We start from the raw sequence: 24,218 nt of genomic DNA, 5'->3' as shown, positions 1-24,218 counted from the left end.
ATGTCCGAACTTGCCAACATCAATATGGTATTTTGTCCGTATATTTGAAAAAGTATTGAAACAGCTAGTTATAATCCAACTGTCTACCTAGTAGGCACCTATTCAGTATACCTATACTCTAGATTACGTCTTTAATCTATTGATTTTACTTGGATTTGTAGGAGCGAAAAAAATTCCGTGGAATACCTTCGGCCCCTTACGTCCTCCTTTATTTGCAATTGGTAGCTAACATTTGAAGAAAAGATGACGGGTTACGAAAACTGGAACATATCCATTTTCACCTGTGAAACAGATATTGTTTTCAATTAGTTCGTGGTATATCAAAGAATGCAATTAATAAAAATAAAAGTTAAATACCTGATAGATATGTTCAAATGATCCTACACGCTAAAAAAAACCCCAATGAATTCATATTTTTTTTTTACAATTGATGCATTTTCGATTGTCGGTTGAGAGTTGTCTAATTGGAATTCGTACCACATTTTGTTTATTTCTAAATAAGGAATTAAACTATTTGGTCGTTATAAAATTGTGAACCTCTACTGTTTTAAAACGTGTAAAGAAGTTATTCTTTAACAGGGTTCATTGGAACTTATAACACTGCTTCCATTTGAGAACTTGTAAAAAGATGGCAGGACCAAGAGGTTAGGTAATATACCCCTTATGTCCGAATTACGGTTAATGTTTGTATACTTTTTTTTAAATTTTGTCTGTCGTTGCCCTTTTAAATATAAAAAAAGTCTGAAAAAACAACTTAAACTTTAATTTGAACCATTACTTTTTAAGGATGGCAGTACTCATCCATATCGCATTCCACAAACGACATATAGAAATCGGTCTTAAAATAGAGGAGATTTTTTACAAAAATTGTCACATGGTTTTACTTCATCAAGTCAAGGGATACCCACATAAAAAAATGACAAGACCATCGATAGCAAATGTTGTAGACGAAGCACGCGTCTGGGGCATATATACAATTTCGATCTTGGTATCTATAATAAATGTATTCAAAACTCCTGGTTTATTGATTAACTGTTTACAAAACTTTAAATTTTTGAAATACTAAGGCTTTTTTTTTTAAATTACCTTACCTGTATTTTGCAACTTCGTACATTAGTTGGCCTTTTATACATTGCATGATTAGGCTGTCACCGATTAGTCTTTTGTAGACGAAAGACGCGTCTTCGAAAATATCAGATTTCGATCCTGGTATAAGTGATATGTTTATTTGGTACCTCACGAAAAAAAACCGACCACGAATGTATGATTTTCTTATCAAGTTCTATACAAATAAAAAGATCTTTTGGTGACCTTCTGCAGTTGTTTGTTCTATGGTCGGGTTGTTGTCTCTTTGACACGTTCCCCATTTCCATTCTCAAATTTATCATCATAGATACTAGGATTTTTTTTATTTTTTTTTAAAACTTCACTAATGAAGGATGATGGGAAAATAATTCAGTCCTGTCTGCAGAAGACAAGGTGTATAGTAGACAGCATGCGTTGGTAAAATGATATAAAACATCTTCGTCTGACGTAACAAGGAAGTGGTCCGTCTGCTTTTAGACGAATTACACCACGCCTCATTTGACTTGCATAAAATTTTCATAGATTTAAATTATTATGGACATGCAAAGTTGGTAAAATATATATTCCGAGATGAGTTTCCCTTACTTACTCGATTTTTATTATACTTATAAAACCACAATAAATATTTTATGTATTTAGCAATATTAGCAATATTAGTATAATATATAACTGAAATCAAGACCAAAACATACATTTAAAGCGAACATTCAATTGTTCAGATGCTTTCCTTTAAACATATTCACAAAAAATAATATTAATTAGAAAATGTATGTTTCCGATTTTGTCAATGACTAATCATTTCCAACTGCGCTTACTATAATCCTCACTGAGTCAATTATCGTTATATGGATGTCAAATTAAACTGATATCTCATATATTGTACATACCGCCTGTTACAGCAAGTATTGTTGGGCTGCTGTGACCTATTCCAATAGCATTTGCTGAAAAACATGTGTATGTCCCTTGATCTGAAAACGTTGGAAACTGTATAGTAAGAGAAGGAACGTTTAGAGTCATGTCTGTTGTTCCCACAGCTAGAGAGTTAATTGTAGCTATGACATTATTATTTTTCTTTTCCCAATACACTAAAGAATGTTCAGGCTCAGCTGTTACTTCACAGTGAATAGAGATCTTGCTTCCAAATATGACACTGTAAGCTGGAGCTCCGATACGAGCAACAGGTACTCCTGAAAACAATTGAAATTATTGTGTTAACCTTCAAAATGCACGCATTCGGTAATCCAGGTTTTTAAACTATGGTTTTACGTTTTATTATAAATTGATCATTATTCGTTTGCCAATGACCTTTTGGACAAGATATTTATTGTCGCAGATTGTTTTTTTTTTATTAACTTCAAACAATAAAGTGCTGCAAAAATGCAGTAAAGTGAAATGTTTACAGCGCATGTGTTGTGAAATATTCAACTTCTTTTTTTTGTATATGATTAAAAAGTAAAATCACAAAATATAAAAACTCCGAGGAAAATTCAAAGCGTAAAGTATTATGGCAAAATCCTAAGCTCAAACATATCAAACGAATGGATAACTGTCATATTCCTGACTTGGTACAGACATTTTCTTAAGTAGATTTTCTTTAGTAGAAAATGGCAGATTGAACCTGGATTTATAGCTAGCTAAATCTCCCACTTGTATTAAAGTCGCATCAAAATCCATTGTATTGACAACGATATGTGAACAAAACAAACAGACATAAAATTGGTGTACAACAGTAAACATTGTGGTAAAATGTCAATCAAAATTTATTTCCAAATACCAAATAAAATTATCAAACCTCCATGTACAGTCAAACTTATGTATTGACTGTGTCCAGTTCCAACTTTATTTTTTGCCAAACAAGAATAACTTCCGGAGTCTGTGATGGTGACATTCAAAATAGTCAGTGATGGATTGTTAATGGTAGATCCTCTTGTTCCTGGACTTTCTGCATTAATAACAGTTTTAATACCATTGACATTTTTTTCCCAAAATATTATATATCCTGGTGGAGTAGCCGTAACCTCACACTCCATAGTTACTTCTGTACCATAATTAGAAAAATAACGAGAGACTGGAATTGTAACCAATGGGGTTCCTTCAATAAACATTATAAAATGTACAATTCTACCTTGAAAACACCGCTTTGCTGACCAAAAAATGTAAAAAAGCTATAAAATTAAACAACAAATATTCAGAAAAATTACTATATATTTCAACACAAATATAAAAAAAACACAAGTTATACCATTATTTGATTATTTACACCTTGATCAAAATACCATCAGTAATGAAACGTCTAGTTAGAGAAAGTAAAGAAAAATAATGTTAGAGACAATGGTTGTATAACAGACGGACACTTCGAGAAAGACAATATCGATATAAATATATGAAATATACAGCACTTCTTCAATTTGATATGCAAAAAGTAAAATCACACAAATACTGAACACAGAGAAAAATCAATTAGGAAAGTCCATAATCACAAGGCAAAATCAAATAACAAAAAGCATCAAAAACGAATGGACAAGAACTGTCATATTCCTGACTTGGTACAGGCATTTTCAAATGTAGAAAATGGTGGATTAAACCTGGTTCTATAATATAGTTTTATTGTGTTCATACCTCCATTTACTGACAAATTCATTGCATCGCTTCTTTCTGTCCCGGCAATAGCTCCCACGGACGTGTTATGGATAAGACGGATACAAATGTTTGAGTAACAAATAATAAATTTAGTATTATAACACACAATTAGTGCAATATCATGTTTATTGATGTTGTATACCTTTTCAATTATCGCTTGTACTCTTAACAAATTATGAGTAATTTAAGGTAGATCGGGTGTCTAAATTATAATCATTAGAATTTTTTAATAATTTGCTATAATGTAGTTTATATTATGCTTTAAAAAAAAAGATAATAAAAAGAATGGGTCATCGGGCTTATTTTCATGCTACACTGTGTTCAAAATTGACAAATTTTGTATAGATTATGCATGGAAAACCCAATTTTTTGCAATAAAGCATAAACTATACCATATAATTTTGAGATAAGAAATGAGAAGATAGCTTAACTAGTATGCTTTCAGTTAAGGAAAAGAAAAAAATGGGGTCACCAGACCCGTTTTCTTGCTAAATAACAAAATAGAGAAATTCTTAACACATTCTCTAGTAAAAGTATCTTAATCTGAATTATCTGCCCTTGCATTTCAGTTGTCTCCCCTTATGTGACAAAGTTTGAAAAAAATTGATGAAACAAAAGTTTTCTATTTTTTGTAAAATACAACCATGAATATGATAAAATATTTCATTTTCTATATGGAAGTGGAAGTTCTTACATATGACTTACCTACTTCTCTAAAAATTTGCACATTCTATTAATGATCTAGACCTTGCTTTCTTGTATTTCAAAATCCAAGATGGAGGAAAACACCCTATCTACCTTAACTACTTTTCTAAAATTTTTATAAAGGTTAAGTAGTACGTTTTGACAAAATTGTTTTTTTTTTCACTTTTATATGTACTCGATTAATTGGAAATTAATATAGTGTTTCTTTGTGTTCATACCTCCATTTACTGACAAATTCATTGCATCGCTTCTTTCTGTCCCGGCAATATTTGAAGCAAAACAGTGGTAAATACCTTCGTCTGCGAAACTAACAGACTTTATCGTCAAGGATGGATTGTGTATTGCAATCCCATCAGTTCCTACAGCGCCTTTATTTAAGGTTGTGTAAATTCCATTATTATTTCCTTGCCAGTTAACGTACTCCAATTTTGGAAATGCAGTGACATTGCAAACCATCGTTACTGAATCACCATAAACGACCGAATAGTTTGCACTAGGTGTGTGTTTAACTGGAAGTCCTAGAAAAAAAACCAGTGCATTCACATATTACATATCAAAGTATTTCATATTTTTTCAACAAAACGTATTAATAGATTGCAAAATACGTTAATAACAACCAAGGTCAATTGACTTGCACTTATATCCTATCATTATGAATGTCCAATTTATATATATGTGTATATGACATACAATGAGTGCGATGCGATTTGTGTGATAAGTACAATCGATATGATTAAAATAATTAATTATCAAGGGCACGCAAACAAAAGTGCATCATGTGAAAATTTCTTTGATAACATTGTCTTAATATTTAATAAATCACTTCATTAATGAATACTTTATACTGTATTATGAAATGCCAAACATATTTGTCGTCTGTGCATAAATAACAAAATGTAGGTTCATGAACACAAATAATCTCAAATGATACATACACTGTACATAAAGTTAAATGTCCTGACTATCAAACGAAAATAAGTTTCCAATCTTGATCGTTAACATTGTATATGTATGCAAAACGCGCTTCAATCAAGGAAAAGTCGTTTATTGCAGTTAATACAAAACCTGCAATTGTATACATGATAAAATGCCTGTACCAAGCAGATGGGTGCGGTCCTGACCTTGACAAAAGTTAACTTAGAGTTAAGTTGTTGACTGCTTTCTAAGTTAACTTGAGAATTTTTAAGCAGTCAAGCAAGTTAACTTCGTCGTTGGTGGACCAGACCTACAGTCTGCTTTTTAAGGACTGCTGCAGACCTATCAACAGGTCTGCTCTAGACCAGACCTGTGGACAATAGATATAGGAAGATGTGGTGTGAGTGCCAATGAGACAACTCTCCATCCAAATAACAATTTAAAAATTAAACCATTATAGGTTAAAGTACGGCCTTCAACACGGAGCCTTGGCTCACACCGAACAACAAGCTATAAAGGGCCCCAAAATTACTAGTGTAAAATCATTCAAACGGGAAAACCAACGGTCTAATCTATATAAACAAAACGAGAAACGAGAAACACGAATATATTACATAAACACGTCTACTTTTGACCAGTCCTGATGACAGGTCTGCCCCAGACCAGACCTGTGGACAAGTCTGCTTTTGACCAGTCCTGAGGACAGGTCTGCCTCAGACCAGACCTGTGGACAAGTCTGCTCCTGACCAGACCAGAGGACAGGTCTGCTTTTGACCAGACCTGTGGACAAGTCTGCTATTGACCAGACCTGAGGACAGGTCTGCTTATGACAGTATATCGTTATAAGAGTTTTCATATCAGACTTTAATTAAAATACGTAAACAATATTCACATTGTTTTTCATATCCAACTAAGTTAGACATCCCGTGACTTTTTATGACGTATAATAGCCGCCATTTTGTATTATATTTCCCCATATAAAATGCATATATGCTTCAATAAAGTTTAATTTTCTCATAAACCTGATCCGTTTTCTTACTTTTGCAAATCAATCCTTGATATTCAAACATATTTTTATCAAACAATGTTGGTCCTAACAGTTTAATTTTTGATTAAATTCGGTCAAATCGACATCGTAAAACATGCACTTTTTCTCGTCATTTCTCCGTTGACTCAATGCTAAATTACCGATACCCATGTATACTTTTACAACAAATAAAGAAATTCTGTTAATAAAACACAAATTTTCCAAATCAATCAAGTATATTCTTACATATAGCTGGCGAAAAATACTACTTAAAACAGTTTAATTTCAGGGCAAATTCGGTCTAACATTGATTTAAAAAAGGGAATTTTCCGAGATTTTTTAAAATGGCGGCTGATGTATCATATGGAAATGTTGCATCAAATCAATGATTTCTATAGTAAGACTTTCCTAGATTATATCTAATTTTTCATAAAAAATCTCTGATGTTTCTGTTATTTTCCTTTAGTGATATTTCGATATCATTTATTTCAAAATTTCTTAATATTTTGTTTTTATTTTAACGGGAACATTTATTTTGACATAGATTCATCCAGGAGATACTATTACCAGAAAATAATTTACAATATCTATAATAAAAAAAATGCTCTTCTTTTTTTAAAAATGGTTTTTAAGTTTTCTGTATATTTTCTTTTTCTTTAGAAATATATTATACATTCCTTTTAGAACAACAAAAATATTTTCATCCTAAGAGAAAAAAAACCGATGTCCAATTATAATAGATAAATATTCTAAACCTTTACATTCCTTGACCGAACAGGTGAAATCTAACTTGGGTTAAATGTTACATCATAATATATTGTCAGGTAGACGTGCAAACCAAAAGCAACCAGGTGATATTCAACATCCTGTCAGTGTGTATACATGTAGTACCAGAAGAAGTATGGTTCATAATAAACTTTAGGAGAATGTTAATATTATGAAAATTTCTTTAAAACAATATTGTTTGCTTAAAAAGCATTCAAATATTTATATGTTTCTATAATTATTTCAAAGAAATATTTTGATTCAAATTTTAATTTAAACGAATTTCCCGGCATAAAAACAATGCCGTATTTTGCGAAACCTTTTCAACTTTTGGTTCTTATCCCGGGCATAAAAACAATGCCGTATTTTGCGAAACCTTTTCAACTTTTGGTTCTTATCCCGGGCATAAAAACAATGCCGTATTTTGTTAAACCTTTTCAACTTTTGGTTCTTATCCCGGGCATAAAAACAATGCCGTATTTTGCGTAACCTTTTCAACTTTTGGTACTTATCCCGGGCATAAAAACTATGCCGTATTTTGCGAAACCTTTTCAACTTTTGGTTCTTATCCCGGGCATAAAAACAATGCCGTATTTTGCGAAACTTTTTTCAACTTTTGGTTCTTATCCCGGGCATAAAAACAATGCCGTATTTTGCGAAACTTTTTCAACTTTTGGTTCTTATCCCGGGCATAAAAACAATGCCGTATTTTGCGAAACCTTTTCAACTTTTGGTTCTTATCCCGGGCATAAAAACAATGCCGTATTTTGCGAAACCTTTTCAACTTTTGGTTCTTATCCCGGGCATAAAAAACAATGCCGTATTTTGCGAAACCTTTTCAACTTTTGGTTCTTATCCCGGGCATAAAAACAATGCCGTATTTTGCGAAACCTTTTCAACTTTTGGTTCTTATCCCGGGCATAAAAACAATGCCGTATTTTGCGAAACCTTTTCAACTTTTGGTTCTTATCCCGGGCATAAAAACAATGCCGTATTTTGCGAAACCTTTTCAACTTTTGGTTCTTATCCCGGGCATAAAAACAATGCCGTATATTGCGAAACCTTTTCAACTTTTGGTTCTTATCCCGCGCATAAAAACAATGCCGTATTTTGCGAAACCTTTTCAACTTGTGGTTCTTATCCCGGGCATAAAAACAATGCCGTATTTTTTGCGAAACCTTTTCAACTTTTGATTCTTATCCCGGGCATAAAAACAATGCCGTATTTTGCGAAACCTTTTCAACTTTTGGTTCTTATCCCGGGCATAAAAACAATGCCGTATTTTGCGAAACCTTTTCAACTTTTGGTTCTTATCCCGGGCATAAAAACAATGCCGTATTTTGCGAAACCTTTTCAACGTGTGGTTGTTATCCCGGGCATAAAAACAATGCCGTATTTTGCGAAACCTTTTCAACTTTTGGTTCTTATCCCGCGCATAAAAACAATGCCGTTTTTTTGCGAAACCTTTTCAACTTTTGGTTCTTATCCCGGGCATAAAAACAATGCCGTATTTTGCGAAACCTTTTCAACTTTTGGTTCTTATCCCGGGCATAAAAACAATGCCGTATTTTGCGAAACCTTTTCAACTTTTGGTTCTTATCCCGGGCATAAAAACAATGCCGTATTTTGCGAAACCTTTTCAACTTTTGGTTCTTTTTCTGGGCATAAAAACAATGCCGTATTTTGCGAAACCTTTTCAACTTTTGGTTCTTATCCCGGGCATAAAAACAATGCCCTATTTTGCGAAACCTTTTCAACTTTTGTTCTTATCCCGGGCATAAAAACAATGCCGTATTTTGCGAAACCTTTTCAACTTTTGGTTCTTATCCCGGGCATAAAAACAATGCCGTATTTTGCAAAACCTTTTCAACTTTTGGTTCTTATCCCGGGCATAAAAACAATGCCGTATTTTGCGAAACCTTTTCAACTTTTGGTTCTTATCCCGGGCATAAAAACAATGCCGTATTTTGCGAAACCTTTTCAACTTTTGGTTCTTATCTCGGGCATAAAAACAATGCCGTATTTTGCGAAACCTTTTCAACTTTTGGTTCTTATCCCGGGCATCTAAACAATGCCGTATTTTGCGAAACCTTTTCAACTTTTGGTTCTTATCCTGGGCATAAAAACAATGCCGTATTTTGCGAAACCTTTTCAACTTTTGGTTCTTATCCCGGGCATAAAAACAATGCCGTATTTTGCGAAACCTTTTCAACTTTTGGTTCTTATCCCGGGCATAAAAACAATGCCGTATTTTGCGAAACCTTTTCAACTTTTGGTTCTTATCCCGGGCATAAAAACAATGCCGTATATTGCGAAACCTTTTCAACTTTTGGTTCTTATCCCGCGCATAAAAACAATGCCGTATTTTGCGAAACCTTTTCAACTTGTGGTTCTTATCCCGGGCATAAAAACAATGCCGTATTTTGCGAAACCTTTTCAACTTTTGGTTCTTATCCCGGGCATAAAAACAATGCCGTTTTTTGCGAAACCTTTTCAACTTTTGGTTCTTATCCCGGGCATAAAAACAATGCCGTATTTTGCAAAACCTTTTCAACTTTTGGTTCTTATCCCGGGCATAAAAACAATGCTGTATTTTGCGAATCCTTTTCAACTTTTGATCTTCAGTGTTGTACAACTTTGTACTTTTTTCACTTTAGATCTTTTATATCTGGGCGTCACTGGTGAGTCTTTTGTGGACAAGGCGCGTTTTTGGCGTATTGAATTTTAAACCTGATGCTTTTTGTTATCTATTAATCATGTTTTTCTGTGTCTAATATGTTCTTCTATTTATTTGTATTGTAGTCCTGTAATATTATGTTGTCATTTCAATGTTATATTTAACTTTGCCATTAAAGTGCGAGGTTTGGCATGCCTTAAAACCAGGTTCAACCCACAACTTTTATTCCCCTTTAAAAGTGTCCTGTACCAAGTCAGGAAGATGGTCATTGTTATAATATTGTTCGTTTCTCTTTGTGTTACATTTTAACGTTGAGTCGTTTGTGTTTTCTCTTATTTTTGAGATATTGAGATAAGACGTGGCACGGTACTTGTCTATCCCAAATTCATGTATTTGGTTTTCATGTTACATTTGTTATTCTCGTGGTGTTTTGTCTGATGGTTGGTCTGTTTCTGTGTGTGTTGCGTTTCGGTGTTGTGTCGTTGTTCTCCTCTTATATTTAATGCGTTTCGCTCGGTTTTGGTTTGTTACCCCGATTTTGTTTTTTGTCCATGGATTTATGAGTTTTGAACAGCGGTATACTACTGTTGCCTTTATTGAATATGATTTTATTGTTATTTATTTTTTAATTCAATATTTAAAGCTAAATCCAGGCAATGAATCGATATAAAGTTTAAATTGTGTAAAAAAAAGAGTTATTGTATACATTCCAGCAGAGACGTATGATACGATTGATCTTGTTTTAACAATATTGTATACCCTATAATATCTATCGACAGAGTAATCGGTCCTGAATAGGACTGATATAGTTGGGTATGCCACAGATATCATTTATTATTTACTCGCTAGACTTTACTAGATATTATATAAATTCTTTTTTTTTTATTTGATATAGATGTTTTCTTACATAAATAAATAACAAAAATGCCTATACAATCACATAGAGTGGTTTTTTTTATTAGAAGGCGGACAGAAAGGTTGTCCAACGCTTCGGAGCAATATTCACGGGATATCAACAACATTGTCGACGTTGCTTCGTTCCCCGTTTTTTACCTGTCCCTTCCTTAATTTTACTTTATGCATAAATTTGTACATGCATGGATATTTCATTGTTATTCAACTTGTTTGCATTGGATTAACTATTCTATTTTCCGCAGAATATTCTAACAGAAATTGTACAGTGTCCGTAAGCATACGGTGTGGTAAAACTATCAACAATCTCGTCAAATTCGTCAGATTGGTCAAGAGATTTTTCTTTGTCGATTCATTGAGATATAGGACGTCCCAGAATTATACTCAATGCGCACTTAAATGAAATAGTTGCCACTTGAGGTTTAACTTTAAGCAAAATCCACCAAACGACATAATAGATAAACAGTATACTATTCAAGAAGAGAACCTTTTTTATCATTGTACCTAGGGTAGTATTTACAAATGAATACACCTTAATGTCATTGATGGATATCACACAGGTTCCCGTAAAATTTGGATGTCATCAAACAAAATATCTGGCGCCACAATGGAAAAGTGATTGTTGTATACATGCGTAAAAAGTTCAATCGGATGGGTCAGCGGGATTAGCTATAAGTTGTATTCAGACATGTCAGTGTTGGTACTTTGATGATGCGGCATAATAGTTTTGTTTTACACACCATCATGAACTACTATATATATGTCATTTATGTAGTGACTTATTTTGAATAAAGAGATGAAATGCTGACACTCTCATTTTATGCGGAATAATTTTTGCATTTATATAGTTTCCCAATATTATTGATTACATGTACATTTATGGTCCTACTAAAAACTCCTGTCAGATATTAAAAACATTGCTGATTAACTATGAAGGTATATAGATTTACAATTAAACGTTCACATATGGTCAGTTTTGGTCGATGCGGTCAAATAATTTTGTTTTAAAGTCAGCATGAGATATCAAAACTACTGAAATTTTGTTAGTATCAATATTTTGAATAAAATGAGGACATGCTGGTATCCTAAATTTATGCGAACAAAACTTTGTTGTTATTATATTGCAATATTGCTGTCTATTATAATTATACATTGAATCCCAACATTAGAAATATGGCTGATTAACTATGCCAGTATATATATTTACAATTTAAAGTTCACATATGGTCAGTTTTGGTCAATGCGGTCAATTAATTTTGATGTACAAATCAGCTTGAGGTATGCAAGCTACTGAAATTTTGTTACGTATCAATATTTTGAATAAACAATAAAAGGAGGACATGCTGGTATCCTAAATGTATGCGAAGAAAACTTTGTTGTTATTATGTTGCAATATTGCTGTCGATTATAATTATCATTGAATCCCAACATTAGAAATATGGCTGATTAACTATGAATGTATATAGATTTACAATTAAAAGTTCACATATGGTCAGTTTTGGTCAATGCGGTCAAATAATTTTGTTGTACAAGTAAGCTTCAGGTATGAAAACTACTGACATTTTGTTACGTAGTAGTATTTTTAGTAAAAAGAGGACATGCTGGCACCCTAAATTCATGCTAACAAAAATGTGTTCTTATTATATAGCAATATTGCTGTTTATATTATTATACATTGAATCCTGACATAAAAAATAAGGCTGATTTACTATGAGGGTATATAGATTTACAAATTAAAGTGCACATATGGTCAGTTTTGGTCAATGCGGTCTAATAATTTTGTTGTACAAGTCAGCATGAGGTATCAAAACTACTGAAATGTTGTTACGATTCAGTATTTTTGGTAAAAAGAGGACAAGTTAGCACCCTAAATTTATGCGAAAAAAAATTGGTTCTTCATGTTCTTATTATATTGGAATATTGCTGTCCACTATATTTTACATTGAATCCTGACATAAAAAATATGGCTTATTTACTTAGCGGGTATATAGAGTTACAAATCAAAGTTCACATATGGTCAGTTTTGGTCAATGGGGTCAAATAATTTTGATGTACAAGTCAGCATGAGGTATCAAAACTACTGAAATTTTGTTACGTATCAGTATTTTGAGTAAAAATAGGACATGCTGGCACCCTAAATTTATGCGAACAAAAATTTGTTCATATCATATTGCAATATTGCTGTCCATTGTAATATACATTGAATCCTGATATAAAAAATATGGCTGATTTACTATGCGGGTATATAGATTTACAAATTAAAGTGCAGATATGGTCAGTTTTGGTCAATGGGGTCTACTAATTTTGTTGTACAAGTCAGCATGAGGTATCAAAACTACTGAAATTTTGTTACGATTCAGTATTTTGGGTAAAAAGAGGACATGCTAGCACCCTAAATTTATGCGAACAAAAATTTGTTCTTATTATATTGGAATATTGCTGTCCATTGTATTCTACATTGAATCCTGACATAAAAAATATGGCTTATTTACTTTGCGGGTATATAGATTTACAAATTAAAGTGCACACATGGTCAGTTTTGGTCAATGCGGACAAATAATTTTGATCTACAAGTCAGCATGAGGTATCAAAACTACTGAAATTTTGTTACGTATCAGTATTTTGAATAAAAAGAGAACATGCTGGCACCCTAAATTTAGGCAAATAAACATTTGTTCTTATTATATTGGAATATTGCTGTTCATTGTATTATACATTGAATCCTGACATAAAAATATGGCTGATTTACTATGCGGGTATATAGATTTACAAATTAAAGTGCAGATATGGTCAGTTTTGGTCAATGGGGTCTAATAATTTTGTTGTACAAGTCAGCATGAGGTATCAAAACTACTGAAATTTTGTTACGATTCAGTATTTTGGGTAAAAAGAGGACATGCTAGCACCCTAAATTTATGCGAACAAAAATTTGTTCTTATTATATTGGAATATTGCTGTCCATTGTATTCTACATTGAATCCTGACATAAAAAATATGGCTTATTTACTTTGCGGGTATATAGATTTACAAATTAAAGTGCACACATGGTCAGTTTTGGTCAATGCGGACAAATAATTTTGATCTACAAGTCAGCATGAGGTATCAAAACTACTGAAATTTTGTTACGTATCAGTATTTTGGGTAAAAAGAGGACATGCTGGCACCCTAAATTTAGGCAAACAAACATTTGTTCTTATTATATTGGAATATTGCTGTTCATTGTATTATACATTGAATCCTGCCATAAAAAATATGGCTGATTTACTATGCGGGTATATAGATTTACAAATTAAAGTGCACATATGGTCAGTTTTGTTAAATGTGGTCTAATAATTTTGTTGTACAAGTCAGCATGAGGTATCAAAACTACTGAAATTTTGTTACGATTCAGTATTTTGGGTAAAAAGAGGACATGCTATCACCCTAAATTCATGCGTCCAAAAATTTGTTCTTATTATATTGGAATATTGCTGTCAATTGTATTTTACATTGAATCCTGACATAAAAAATATGGCTTATTTACTTTGCGGGTATAAAGATTTACAAATTAAAGTGCACATATGGTCAGTTTTGGTCAATGCGGACAAATAATTTTGATCTACAAGTCAGCATGAGGTATCAAAACTACTGAAATTTTGTTACGTATCAGTATTTTGAATAAAAAGAGGACATACTTGCACCCTAAATTTATGCAAACAAACATTTGTTCTTATTATATTGCAATATTGCTATCCATTGTATCATACATTGAATCCTGACATAAAAAATATGGCTGATTTACTATGCGGGTATATAGATTTACAAATTAAAGTGCACATATGGTCAGTTTTGTTAAATGTGGTCTAATAATTTTGTTGTACAAGTCAGCATGAGGTATCAAAACTACTGAAATTTTGTTACGATTCAGTATTTTGGGTAAAGAGAGGACATGCTATCACCCTAAATTCATGCGTCCAAAAATTTGTTCTTATTATATTGGAATATTGCTGTCAATTGTATTTTACATTGAATCCTGACATAAAAAATATGGCTTATTTACTTTGTGGGTATAAAGATGTACAAATTAAAGTGCACATATGGTCAGTTTTGGTCAATGCGGACAAATAATTTTGATGTACAAGTCAGCATGAGGTATCAAAACTACTGAAATTTTGTTACGTATCAGTATTTTGAATAAAAGAGGACATGCTTGCACCCTAAATTTATGCGAACAAACATTTGTTCTTATTATATTGCAATATTGCTATCCATTGTATCATACATTGAACCCTGACATAAAAAATATGGCTGATTTATTATGCGGGTATATAGATTTACAAATTAAAGTGCACATATGGTCAGTTTTGTTAAATGTGGTCTAATAATTTTGTTGTACAAGTCAGCATGAAGTATCAAAACTACTGAAATTTTGTTACGTATCAGTATTTTGGGTAAAAAGATGACATGCTGGCACCCTAAATTTATGCGAACAAAATTTATTCTTAATGTATTGCAATATTGTTGTCCATTGTATCATACATTGAATCCTGACATAAAAAATATGGCTGATGTACTATGCGGGTATATAGATTTACAAATTAAAGTTTACATATGGTGAGTTTTGGTTGATGTGGTCTAATTATTTTGATGTACAAATCAGTATGAGGTATCAAAACTACTGAAATTTTGTTACGTATCAATGTTTGAATAAAAGGAGGACATGTCGGCATCCGAAATTTACGCGAACAAAAATTTGTAGTCAAATTGTGTAAATGAATTTTAAACTATTGCAGATTGTGACTGCATAGTTCAAGGATGTATTACTAACAAGGACGTATACAACTAACATCAAATATACTTCTTTCCATAGATATACATAATAAAGTGCAAATATGGTTGAATGTGATAGGTAATGGAATATATATAATTAGTGCCCGTTATCATTGTAACCATGATCGTTTTTATAATTGATAGATAGTCAGATCACAGATAAATTTGTGTTACAAGCAAGTTTTATGCGTACTTAATTTTCAAATAAAATCATTTTGTATGTAATACTATTTATAAAAGGGAGGTATTAATTTTACTTTATTTTCGATGTTTACACTACGAAACAAAGATATTAAAAATATTTTTAAAAAATCGTATAGAGCGGTCCTGGTTACAAGTTAACTTAGTGTTGAGCAGACCAGTCAAAAGTTAACTTGGGAACAGGTCTGGTTTTGATCGGATTTGCCAAAGCAAAAGTTAACTCATGTTAACTTTGTGGCAGGACTCTTATGTTAACTTAATGACAGGACTGGTTCCGAAGTTAACTTTTGACAGGACTGGTTCGAAGTTAACTTATATCAATAGCGGACCTGTTTCCAAGTTAACTTTTTGGCAGACATAAAAACAGTCCTAGGACCAAGTCCGCTTTTTAAGTTAACTACATTTTGGTCCTAGGACTGGTCAGAGCTGTCCTAAGTTCGGTCACAGGTTAACTTTGACCAGTCCAAATTACTGGTTATCAAGTTAACTTGCTGTACAGGTTAGGACTGCACCCATCTGTAAGGAATATGGCAGTTGTGTTCCCTTTGTGTGATGTGTTTGAGCCTTTGGTTTTACCATACAATTAGAGACTTTTCACTTTCAACTTTCCTGGGTTTTTAGTATTTTTCATCTCAGAATTTATTTTCACATGACTGTTATTTACCTCCATGCACTGTGATGTTTGCGGCTTTACTTTTACCAGTACCATATGCATTTGTTGCAATGCAAGTATACCTTCCAGAATCTGTCATAGATGCAAAGTTGATAGTTAATGATGGTTCATCTAGTGTAATTCCCTTTGTTCCTGCTAAACCTCCTTTTAACTTAGAAAGTATACCATTCCAGTCTTTTTCCCAGTAAATTATATTTGGTGGTGGTGTCCCAGAAATGGAACAATTAATGGTGAACGTACTGCCATAATTTACTACAAATCCATCAATAATTGCAACTGTAGGAACATCTATAACGACAATTGTTATACATATTCAAAAGTATTGTTATAAACTGAACGCATACTTAGATAATTTCAAAGTGTGATTTTGTAGCGAAATGGACAATTGAACTATAAATTTATGCACAGTATATTTATTTCCATATTGTTTTAACAACTTGTTGCCAAATAAACATTTTGTTTAATTTGATGCAAATCAAATGGTCAGATAAGTCGCATTATATTTTCCGATTTAACGTATCTTGATAATTGATAGACACTTGGCCCCCGGCCATGTAGAATTCTGAAAGTACATATAGAAGCATTTATTTTTATTCGGTACTGCACCAGGATTCAATCAAGTGACACAAAAATTGGTGTAGTTTGATGGTGTTTGTTTGTATGTGTAAAGAGTTGAGCTACAGTATTATGTACACGCTGTAACACATTGACTTGACTGGCGTTCACTTTATATGTAAGAGTGTTTCAGTCTAGACGTGACGTGTTAACAGATTGTAAGGGCATCATCGGTGATATATTAGCAAATTTGAACAAAATGTGTTGAATTTGAAAAAAAACACGACGTTGAGTTTTATGACCGCCGATGCATTAATTCCAGTTACTCTACTAATTAAGTGATAGATGAAAATTTCGAAAATTCCTTCACCCGATTTATTTGGTGTAAATAATATCAGTTCCGTTTTGTCTTTGTTCAATTGGAACATGTTTAAACACATTTATTTACTTTTTGTCAACTTAACAAGTCTATATAAGCGCTGAAGTCACTACGCAATCTCTGCAAAAAGTAAAATCACAAAAATCCTGAACTCCGAGGACAATTCAAAACGGAAAGTTCTAATTAAATGACAAAAACAAAAGCTCAAACTCGACAAATGAATGGGTAACCGCTGTCATATTCCTGACTTATTACAGGCATTTTCGTATGTATAACATGGTGGATTGAACCTGATTTTATAGTTAGCTAAACTCATAGATCTGTCCTGAATATTATTTATGGGGTTTACTTATACTTTAATTGACAAATAGGCATACAGTAAGATGTGGACTGGAGACAGAGGCTGGATTGGATACTTTAAATAATTTTGAATGTTGTAATGATTGACTGCTAAACATTACATTTACAGTATTATGATATGCTTTCAATAAAGGCAAAAGTAGTATACCGCTGTTCAAAACTCATAAATCCATTGACAAAAAACAAAATCGGGATGACGAACTAAAACCTAGGGAAACGCGTTAAATATAAGAGGAGAACAACGACACAACACTAAAATGTAAAACACATAGAAACGGACCAAGCATCAGACAAAATCCCTCGAGAATAACAAATAATATGTTATCAAAACAGTTTTAAACAGGTTCTTGGCCTTTGTTTATCAGAAAATATGCAAATAGGGTAAGCTGGAAAAATTAAAGTCTTGTTTTCAAATTCCTTAAACTGGGCAGGGGTAAATAATTTACAGTTAAGAAAAAGTTAGAGTATATGCAGTGATTTCTTTAAGGCTATAATTCTGATAAATGAGAATTATTGTGAGAAAAACTGATTTTAGAGTTTTCTATTTGAATGAATGTTGTATATAAGGTGAAAAAGGGGAACATTTAGAATTTAATCATATTTGCTTTTTTTACAGATTTAAAAGAAATTTACTCAAATATGCAGTTTTATAAATATATAATGAAGATTGAAAAAATCCTGGGCCTTAACTATGATGACTCAGCATAAATTCACATTTTAAAGTATGCATAATTTACTTAAAGTCCAGGATACAAAATTAATTCATAAAAATGGCATATTTGTAAGCTAAATTGTTTTTATATGTATATGTTTATATTCACTCTTTGCAGTCATTGAAACTCATAGATCTGTCCTGAATATTATTTATGGGGTGTGTGTGTCCTTTCGATAACCCAAAAGTAAGCCGCAACACCTAAATCTGTTTTTTTATCACCATGGTATAAAAAATACAAGCTAGATAAACAAAAATATCTGAAACAAAACTGACAATAGTGTGTTCTATACTGAATATGTACTAAATATTCCAAATTACTAGAAACAGAAGAATAATTTTGGAAAGGAGTAGAGGCATTAAGGCCTGGTTTTGGCCCAAGAAAATAAAATGTTTGATCACTTTCTCAAATTGGCACATAATGTTTAGAAATGCATAGGGTCGAGAAATATCAATGAAAAACATTAAGATTTTTATGTGATGACGTCACAATTACGTCTTAATAAGTACTGTTTTCATAATAAATGATGAAAAATACAGAATTTATGCAGTTTTCTTTCTACAATTCTGTTGTGGACACATCGTGCGCAGCCAAGAAACAACAAAATAAGTTGACAGAAGCTTGATTGCCCCAGGGGCAAAAAAAACCCAGAGAAAATTGCCTATCCCGAGGTTTTAAAACAGTTTTAAACAGGTTCTAGATAAAAAAAAAAACATTATCAGAAAATATGCAAATAGGGTAAGCTGGCAATAATTAAAGTCTTGTTTTCATATTCTTTAAAAATCTAAAACTGGGGAGGGGGTATAATAAATACAGTAAAGAAAAAATTAGAGTATACGCAGTGATTTCTTTAAGGCTAAAATTCTGATAAATGAGTATTAATGTGAGAAAAAATGATTTTAGAGAGTTTTCTATTTGAATAAATGTTTGTATAGGTTGCACTTTGTAAATAAAGCTGTCTCTAAAAAAAATGCCTCTTTTGGGGAGATCTTGAATATTCATAGAAAATAGTTTTGTTTACATACTGGTTCCCAATTATGCTCTCTGTGTTCTTTCTCCCAGAAACATAACTTGGGAATGTTACCAGTAAATATACATGTGTATGTTGTTTACATTGAAATCTGTGGTTACCTTTCATTCGAGGTAGGGGTAGTTAAGAAAATTAGTGTTAGTTTAAAATCTGTGAAGTTCAGGGCATATAAACGTTGAAAATATGCCGCACAGCTCTATATTTTGACCTTTGAAAAAAATTGTGGTTCATATGAACTTTCAATTCTAGGATATTTTTTTTTTCAAAACTTCATAGTAAAAGTGATACAGTTTTAGCCGTAAAAGGAGTTCCTATGGGAATTGCATTGTCAATATTTACAGAACTGCAACCTTCATATGTAGGTTGGTACGTATTGAAACGTTTAAACCCGCTGCATTTCTTTGCATATGACCTTAGACCGTAGCCTTATAATCAGGCGTTGTCTTTTGCTGATGTAGTTTTTAAAAGTGTTTCTCGTTTCTCGCATTTTATAAAGACTAGATCGTTGGTTATGCTGTTTGAATAGTTCAATATGGGTAATATTGGAACCCTTAAATACTGGCTGTTCGGTATGAACAAAGTCTTCGTGTTGAAGACCATACTTTGACTTACAACGGTTTACCTATACAAAAAGTGATCCGCAATAGATTGTATCCTTGGCACGTATACCATATTTTCTTACAGCTATCTAGAAGATATTTTGTTCCAATTATCGTAGACACACATGCGTGTAATCAACGTACTAATGATAGTTTGAGTTGTGTCGCCGAATTGTATCATTGATCGGTTTGACAAAAATAGAATGAAAGCGAGGTCCGAAGATCGAACGTGTCAGAAAAATATATCCAATGCTAATTACATCTGAGCCAGTTATGCCGTAGGAGTAGTGAGGATTGATCAGAATAGGATTGCAAATAGTGTCGAATGCAGCGGATGAATCAAGTACATAAACTCATCATAGATACCAGGATCAAATTTTTTATTTACGCCAGATGCGCGTTTCGTCCACAAAAGACTCATCCGTAATGCTCAAATGCAAAAAAGTTGAAAAGTCCACATACACTATAAAGTACGCAGTTGAAGAGCATTGAGGACCAACATTTCTTAATGTTTTGACAAAAATCACTAAGGTTTTCTATTCCTGAGGTAGAAAAACCTTTGTCTTTCAAAAATTCAAAAGTTTTGTAAACAGTTTATTCATAAATATGGCTATATCAATTATAAATCATGTCAGTACAGAAGTGCTGACTACAGGGCTGGTGATACCCTCGGGGAATTAAAAATCCACCAGTAGTGGCATCGACTAGTTGGTTGTAAATTAACTCATCATTGATACAAGGATTAATTTCTGTATTTACGCCAGACGCTCGTTTTGTCAACGTAATACTCATTCGTGACGCTCATATTATTTATACATTGACGCTCAAACATGTCGAATAAAAAATAAGTTTTTAATAAGACAACATAAACAATATATTCTATAATAAGCATTATTTTCTTTTATAAAATATTTAAACAGAAGTCTTAATTTGCTACCGAGAAATGTAGTTTAAATAGACAATTCGATAAGTAAAAATCGCTAACATATCCGTTATTCATCATCATTATTTTTTTAAGATGACCGTAACATATAACGAGGATGAACGTGATTTTACAATGATTTAATCAACAATAAATAAAACCGATATCCTAAACCTACAATTATTTGGAAACATAAACAAATACAACAAAAAACCTATTTTCGTCGCAATATTCGGAAAAGGTGAAATATATACGATGAAAGATATATGGACTGAGAAAGCGAAACATATCAAAAGAGACATCTGTATACAATATCATTAAAGATCAAAGAAACTGGATTGCGGAATAGACATGACTGAAACTAGCTCTTCCAAAATCGTTGAAGAACAGACTAAAAAACGTTCACGTTCATCCCGAACTAAAAAAAAAGGTTTATTATATTAAAACTACTTTTGAATTATTTTACAATAAACAGAACAAAGAAGTATCCCAAATGAAATATCTTTTTAACTAATCCAATAGTCGTTAAATTTAGCTATAGTTCCAAACTGTCAAATACTATGAAGTATTCAGTATAATTCGGAATAACCTTGGAAAAAAAATATGGCTAAATTTGAATGATAGCATGTCCTCTAGGAAGGCAAATCAAATTAGCCGAACAAATGTTCGTAACATCATCTATACGATACAGAAGCTATTTAGACTCGGAAAAAATCAAATAATGGTTAATTTTATTTAATTTGTAAAACAGAAAAAAAACCTAACACATCTTTTTCACAGCTGTAACATTTTAATTTTTGTTTGGGAACATATGTATGATGCTTTAAAAGGTATAATGAACTGATTAACACAGATTATATTATATTCCAATGAGAGAAGAACTTTTCATACTAGGAATGTACTACATGTGATACTACAAAAAGTACAATGTCATAATCAATACGATTATGAATACAGTTAAATGGATTATTTCGAAACTAGGATTATAATCAAATATCAGTCTAACAGCTTTTCTTCCAGTCAATTGAATTCATGTAACAGGGAAAAATAGGTAGTTGAATTGAATATATCACTGACCGACAAATTACAATGTAATCCAGGTGTTTTAAAAAACCATTTTGCAATGTCAATTATAAGTAAAGGTAATTTGTAGTTTGTATAGTCTTTTGATGTATTTTATCTTGATTAAAAGTAGAATGTTATAAATCCTTTGTACACACACGTTTTTTTTTAAAATAGAGTCCACCATTTCGCCCTAGACAATGGATCATTGTAAACACAGGTCATCTTGCTTATATTTCCTTGGGTTATATAAGGTAAATTATATTCCGGTGTTTTTAGATATATGTATACAAGTAAAAAAGCAAACAAAAAACTCCGTTTGCCGTATTTGAAGATTAGGACATAGATAGTTAATTGCATATTGGTAGTAAACATTAGTAACAATCAAAACCAAGGGGTAAACAAAGACCTACAAAACCAAAGGACATTTACATCAAGAGTTATAAATAATAAATAAGAAACAACATGAATTGCACTAAAAACCGGGAGTTTAAGTTATTTCTTTGTTAAGTTCGGTATTGATGGAAGGTTATTATGACTAAGGAAGAATATCAAATATGATTTCTGACACACTTTTGTTATAATTGCCAATCAGCTCATCATTTCTTGAGTGATGACCTTAATTTGATTGATTCGTAGCCCTGTCTCAGCAACTTTTGTGAGAGCAGTATTCTTCGTTCAACAAAATCAACGTACTTTGAGCTAGCTCCAGAGTAATGTATCAATTGAAACACATATACTCCAAATGCTGGTGCCGCTTCACAGAAATGGAAATGACTGTCGGACAATTAAAATCGTCGCGTTTGTCAAAAACTTTGGTATCTAATCTAACATCAGTAGTCATTTCGAAAAACAGGTCTAAATATGAAGGTGATTTATCTGTGTCGGTAGTATCTTTAATTTCAAGTTCACATGGATATATTAAATGTTAGTGATCACGCAAACTATTACTATTAAGAGACAGTAAATCATCAATATCCCGAAAAGTGAAATTAAAAGACTGTGCTAATTTCTTTTCTCCATTCTGTACAAGCTCTTGGATAAATTCAGCTTCATAGGAATACAAAAACGATGTCATTTTGCTTATTTTGACAAAACTGGAACAAAGTAGCCACGAAAAACAAATTATTATTTCACGATTTCACTTTCATTAATGATTGAACACAAAATAAAAAAAAATATATTTTATCTTGTAGCTAATGCCCCTTATATATTTACTGAAATAACTCTTACATGTTTGAACACTTTTCAAATTATTATATTATTCTATTAATTATGTTTCAAGTAGTCCAAGGGTATATCATTAGCTTCTTGCTCAGTGATAAAGCTTCTTACTACCTTAAATTTTGTTATTTCTTTTTGGTTCATTATTAATGAATTTAGCTTTCATTTGTTTTGTTTGTTTAGAAAAAAAGTTCAAAATTTATATTTCTGATGATACTAAATGATTATATAATTCATATTTTGAATAATTTCAATTAAAAAAAGTATTGTTTTTATCTTTTCCTGTATAAATTACGGTCATCTTTCTAATTACGGTCTTCTCCGTTTTATTCGCGATTTTTTTTCCGTTTTTCAAATAAAAATTCCTGTCTATACACATTTCTCTGTAGTAATCTGTGATTTCCGTGTGAATCTTTTATAAATTTATATTATACTAATGTATGCTATATATGAAAAAATCATGGACAGAATTTTACAGACAATACCTATTCTGACCTAATTCTGCCTCCGCCATCTTGAGATAACCGTGAATATAATTACGGTCATCAGCTTTACCCCCAGTGACACTTATTAAGTCGCACTGTATTGGAAATCATGCATATACCTATAGTTCGTGGTATATGTACACCATATGTTTTTCTATGTTGTGATGTTATGCTATTGTTTCAGAAAAAGGGAGAAGGTTTGGGCCCATTAAAACGTTTAATCCCGCTGCAAATGTTTGCAACTGTCCTAAGTCAGGAATCTGATGTACAGTAGTTGTCGTTTGTTTATGTAATATATACGTGTTTCTCGTTTCTCGTTTTGTTTATATAGATTAGACCGTTGGTTTTCCCGTTTGAATGGTTTTACACTAGTAATTTTGGGGCCCTTTATAGCTTGTTGTTCGGTGTGAGCCAAGGCTCCGTGTTGAAGGCCGTACTTTAACCTATAATAATTTAATTTTTAAATTGTTATTTGGATG

The 24,218-nt window shown here is 32.2% G+C and overlaps 1 protein-coding gene across 1 annotated transcript in view; it reads right to left on the bottom strand.

Moving 5' to 3' along the window:
* LOC134694542 (hemicentin-1-like) overlaps window positions 1-23,768 on the bottom strand; it is a 41,490-nt gene extending 17,722 nt beyond the window's left edge. Inside the window, exons 1-5 of the mRNA XM_063555555.1 lie at window positions 23,750-23,768; window positions 16,402-16,698; window positions 4,650-4,949; window positions 2,879-3,178; window positions 1,974-2,273 (exon numbers count right to left, since the gene is read on the bottom strand). Coding sequence (XP_063411625.1) covers window positions 1,974-2,273; window positions 2,879-3,178; window positions 4,650-4,949; window positions 16,402-16,698; window positions 23,750-23,768 — 1,216 coding nt within the window. The remainder of the gene's footprint in view (window positions 1-1,973; window positions 2,274-2,878; window positions 3,179-4,649; window positions 4,950-16,401; window positions 16,699-23,749) is intronic.
* Window positions 23,769-24,218: the final 450 nt, after the last annotated feature.

This window comes from Mytilus trossulus, chromosome 13, assembly GCF_036588685.1.
Source record: "Mytilus trossulus isolate FHL-02 chromosome 13, PNRI_Mtr1.1.1.hap1, whole genome shotgun sequence".
NCBI lineage: Eukaryota > Metazoa > Mollusca > Bivalvia > Mytilida > Mytilidae > Mytilus > Mytilus trossulus.
Note: the sequence above shows the minus strand (reverse complement) of the source record. Positions and strands in the feature narration are given on the sequence as shown.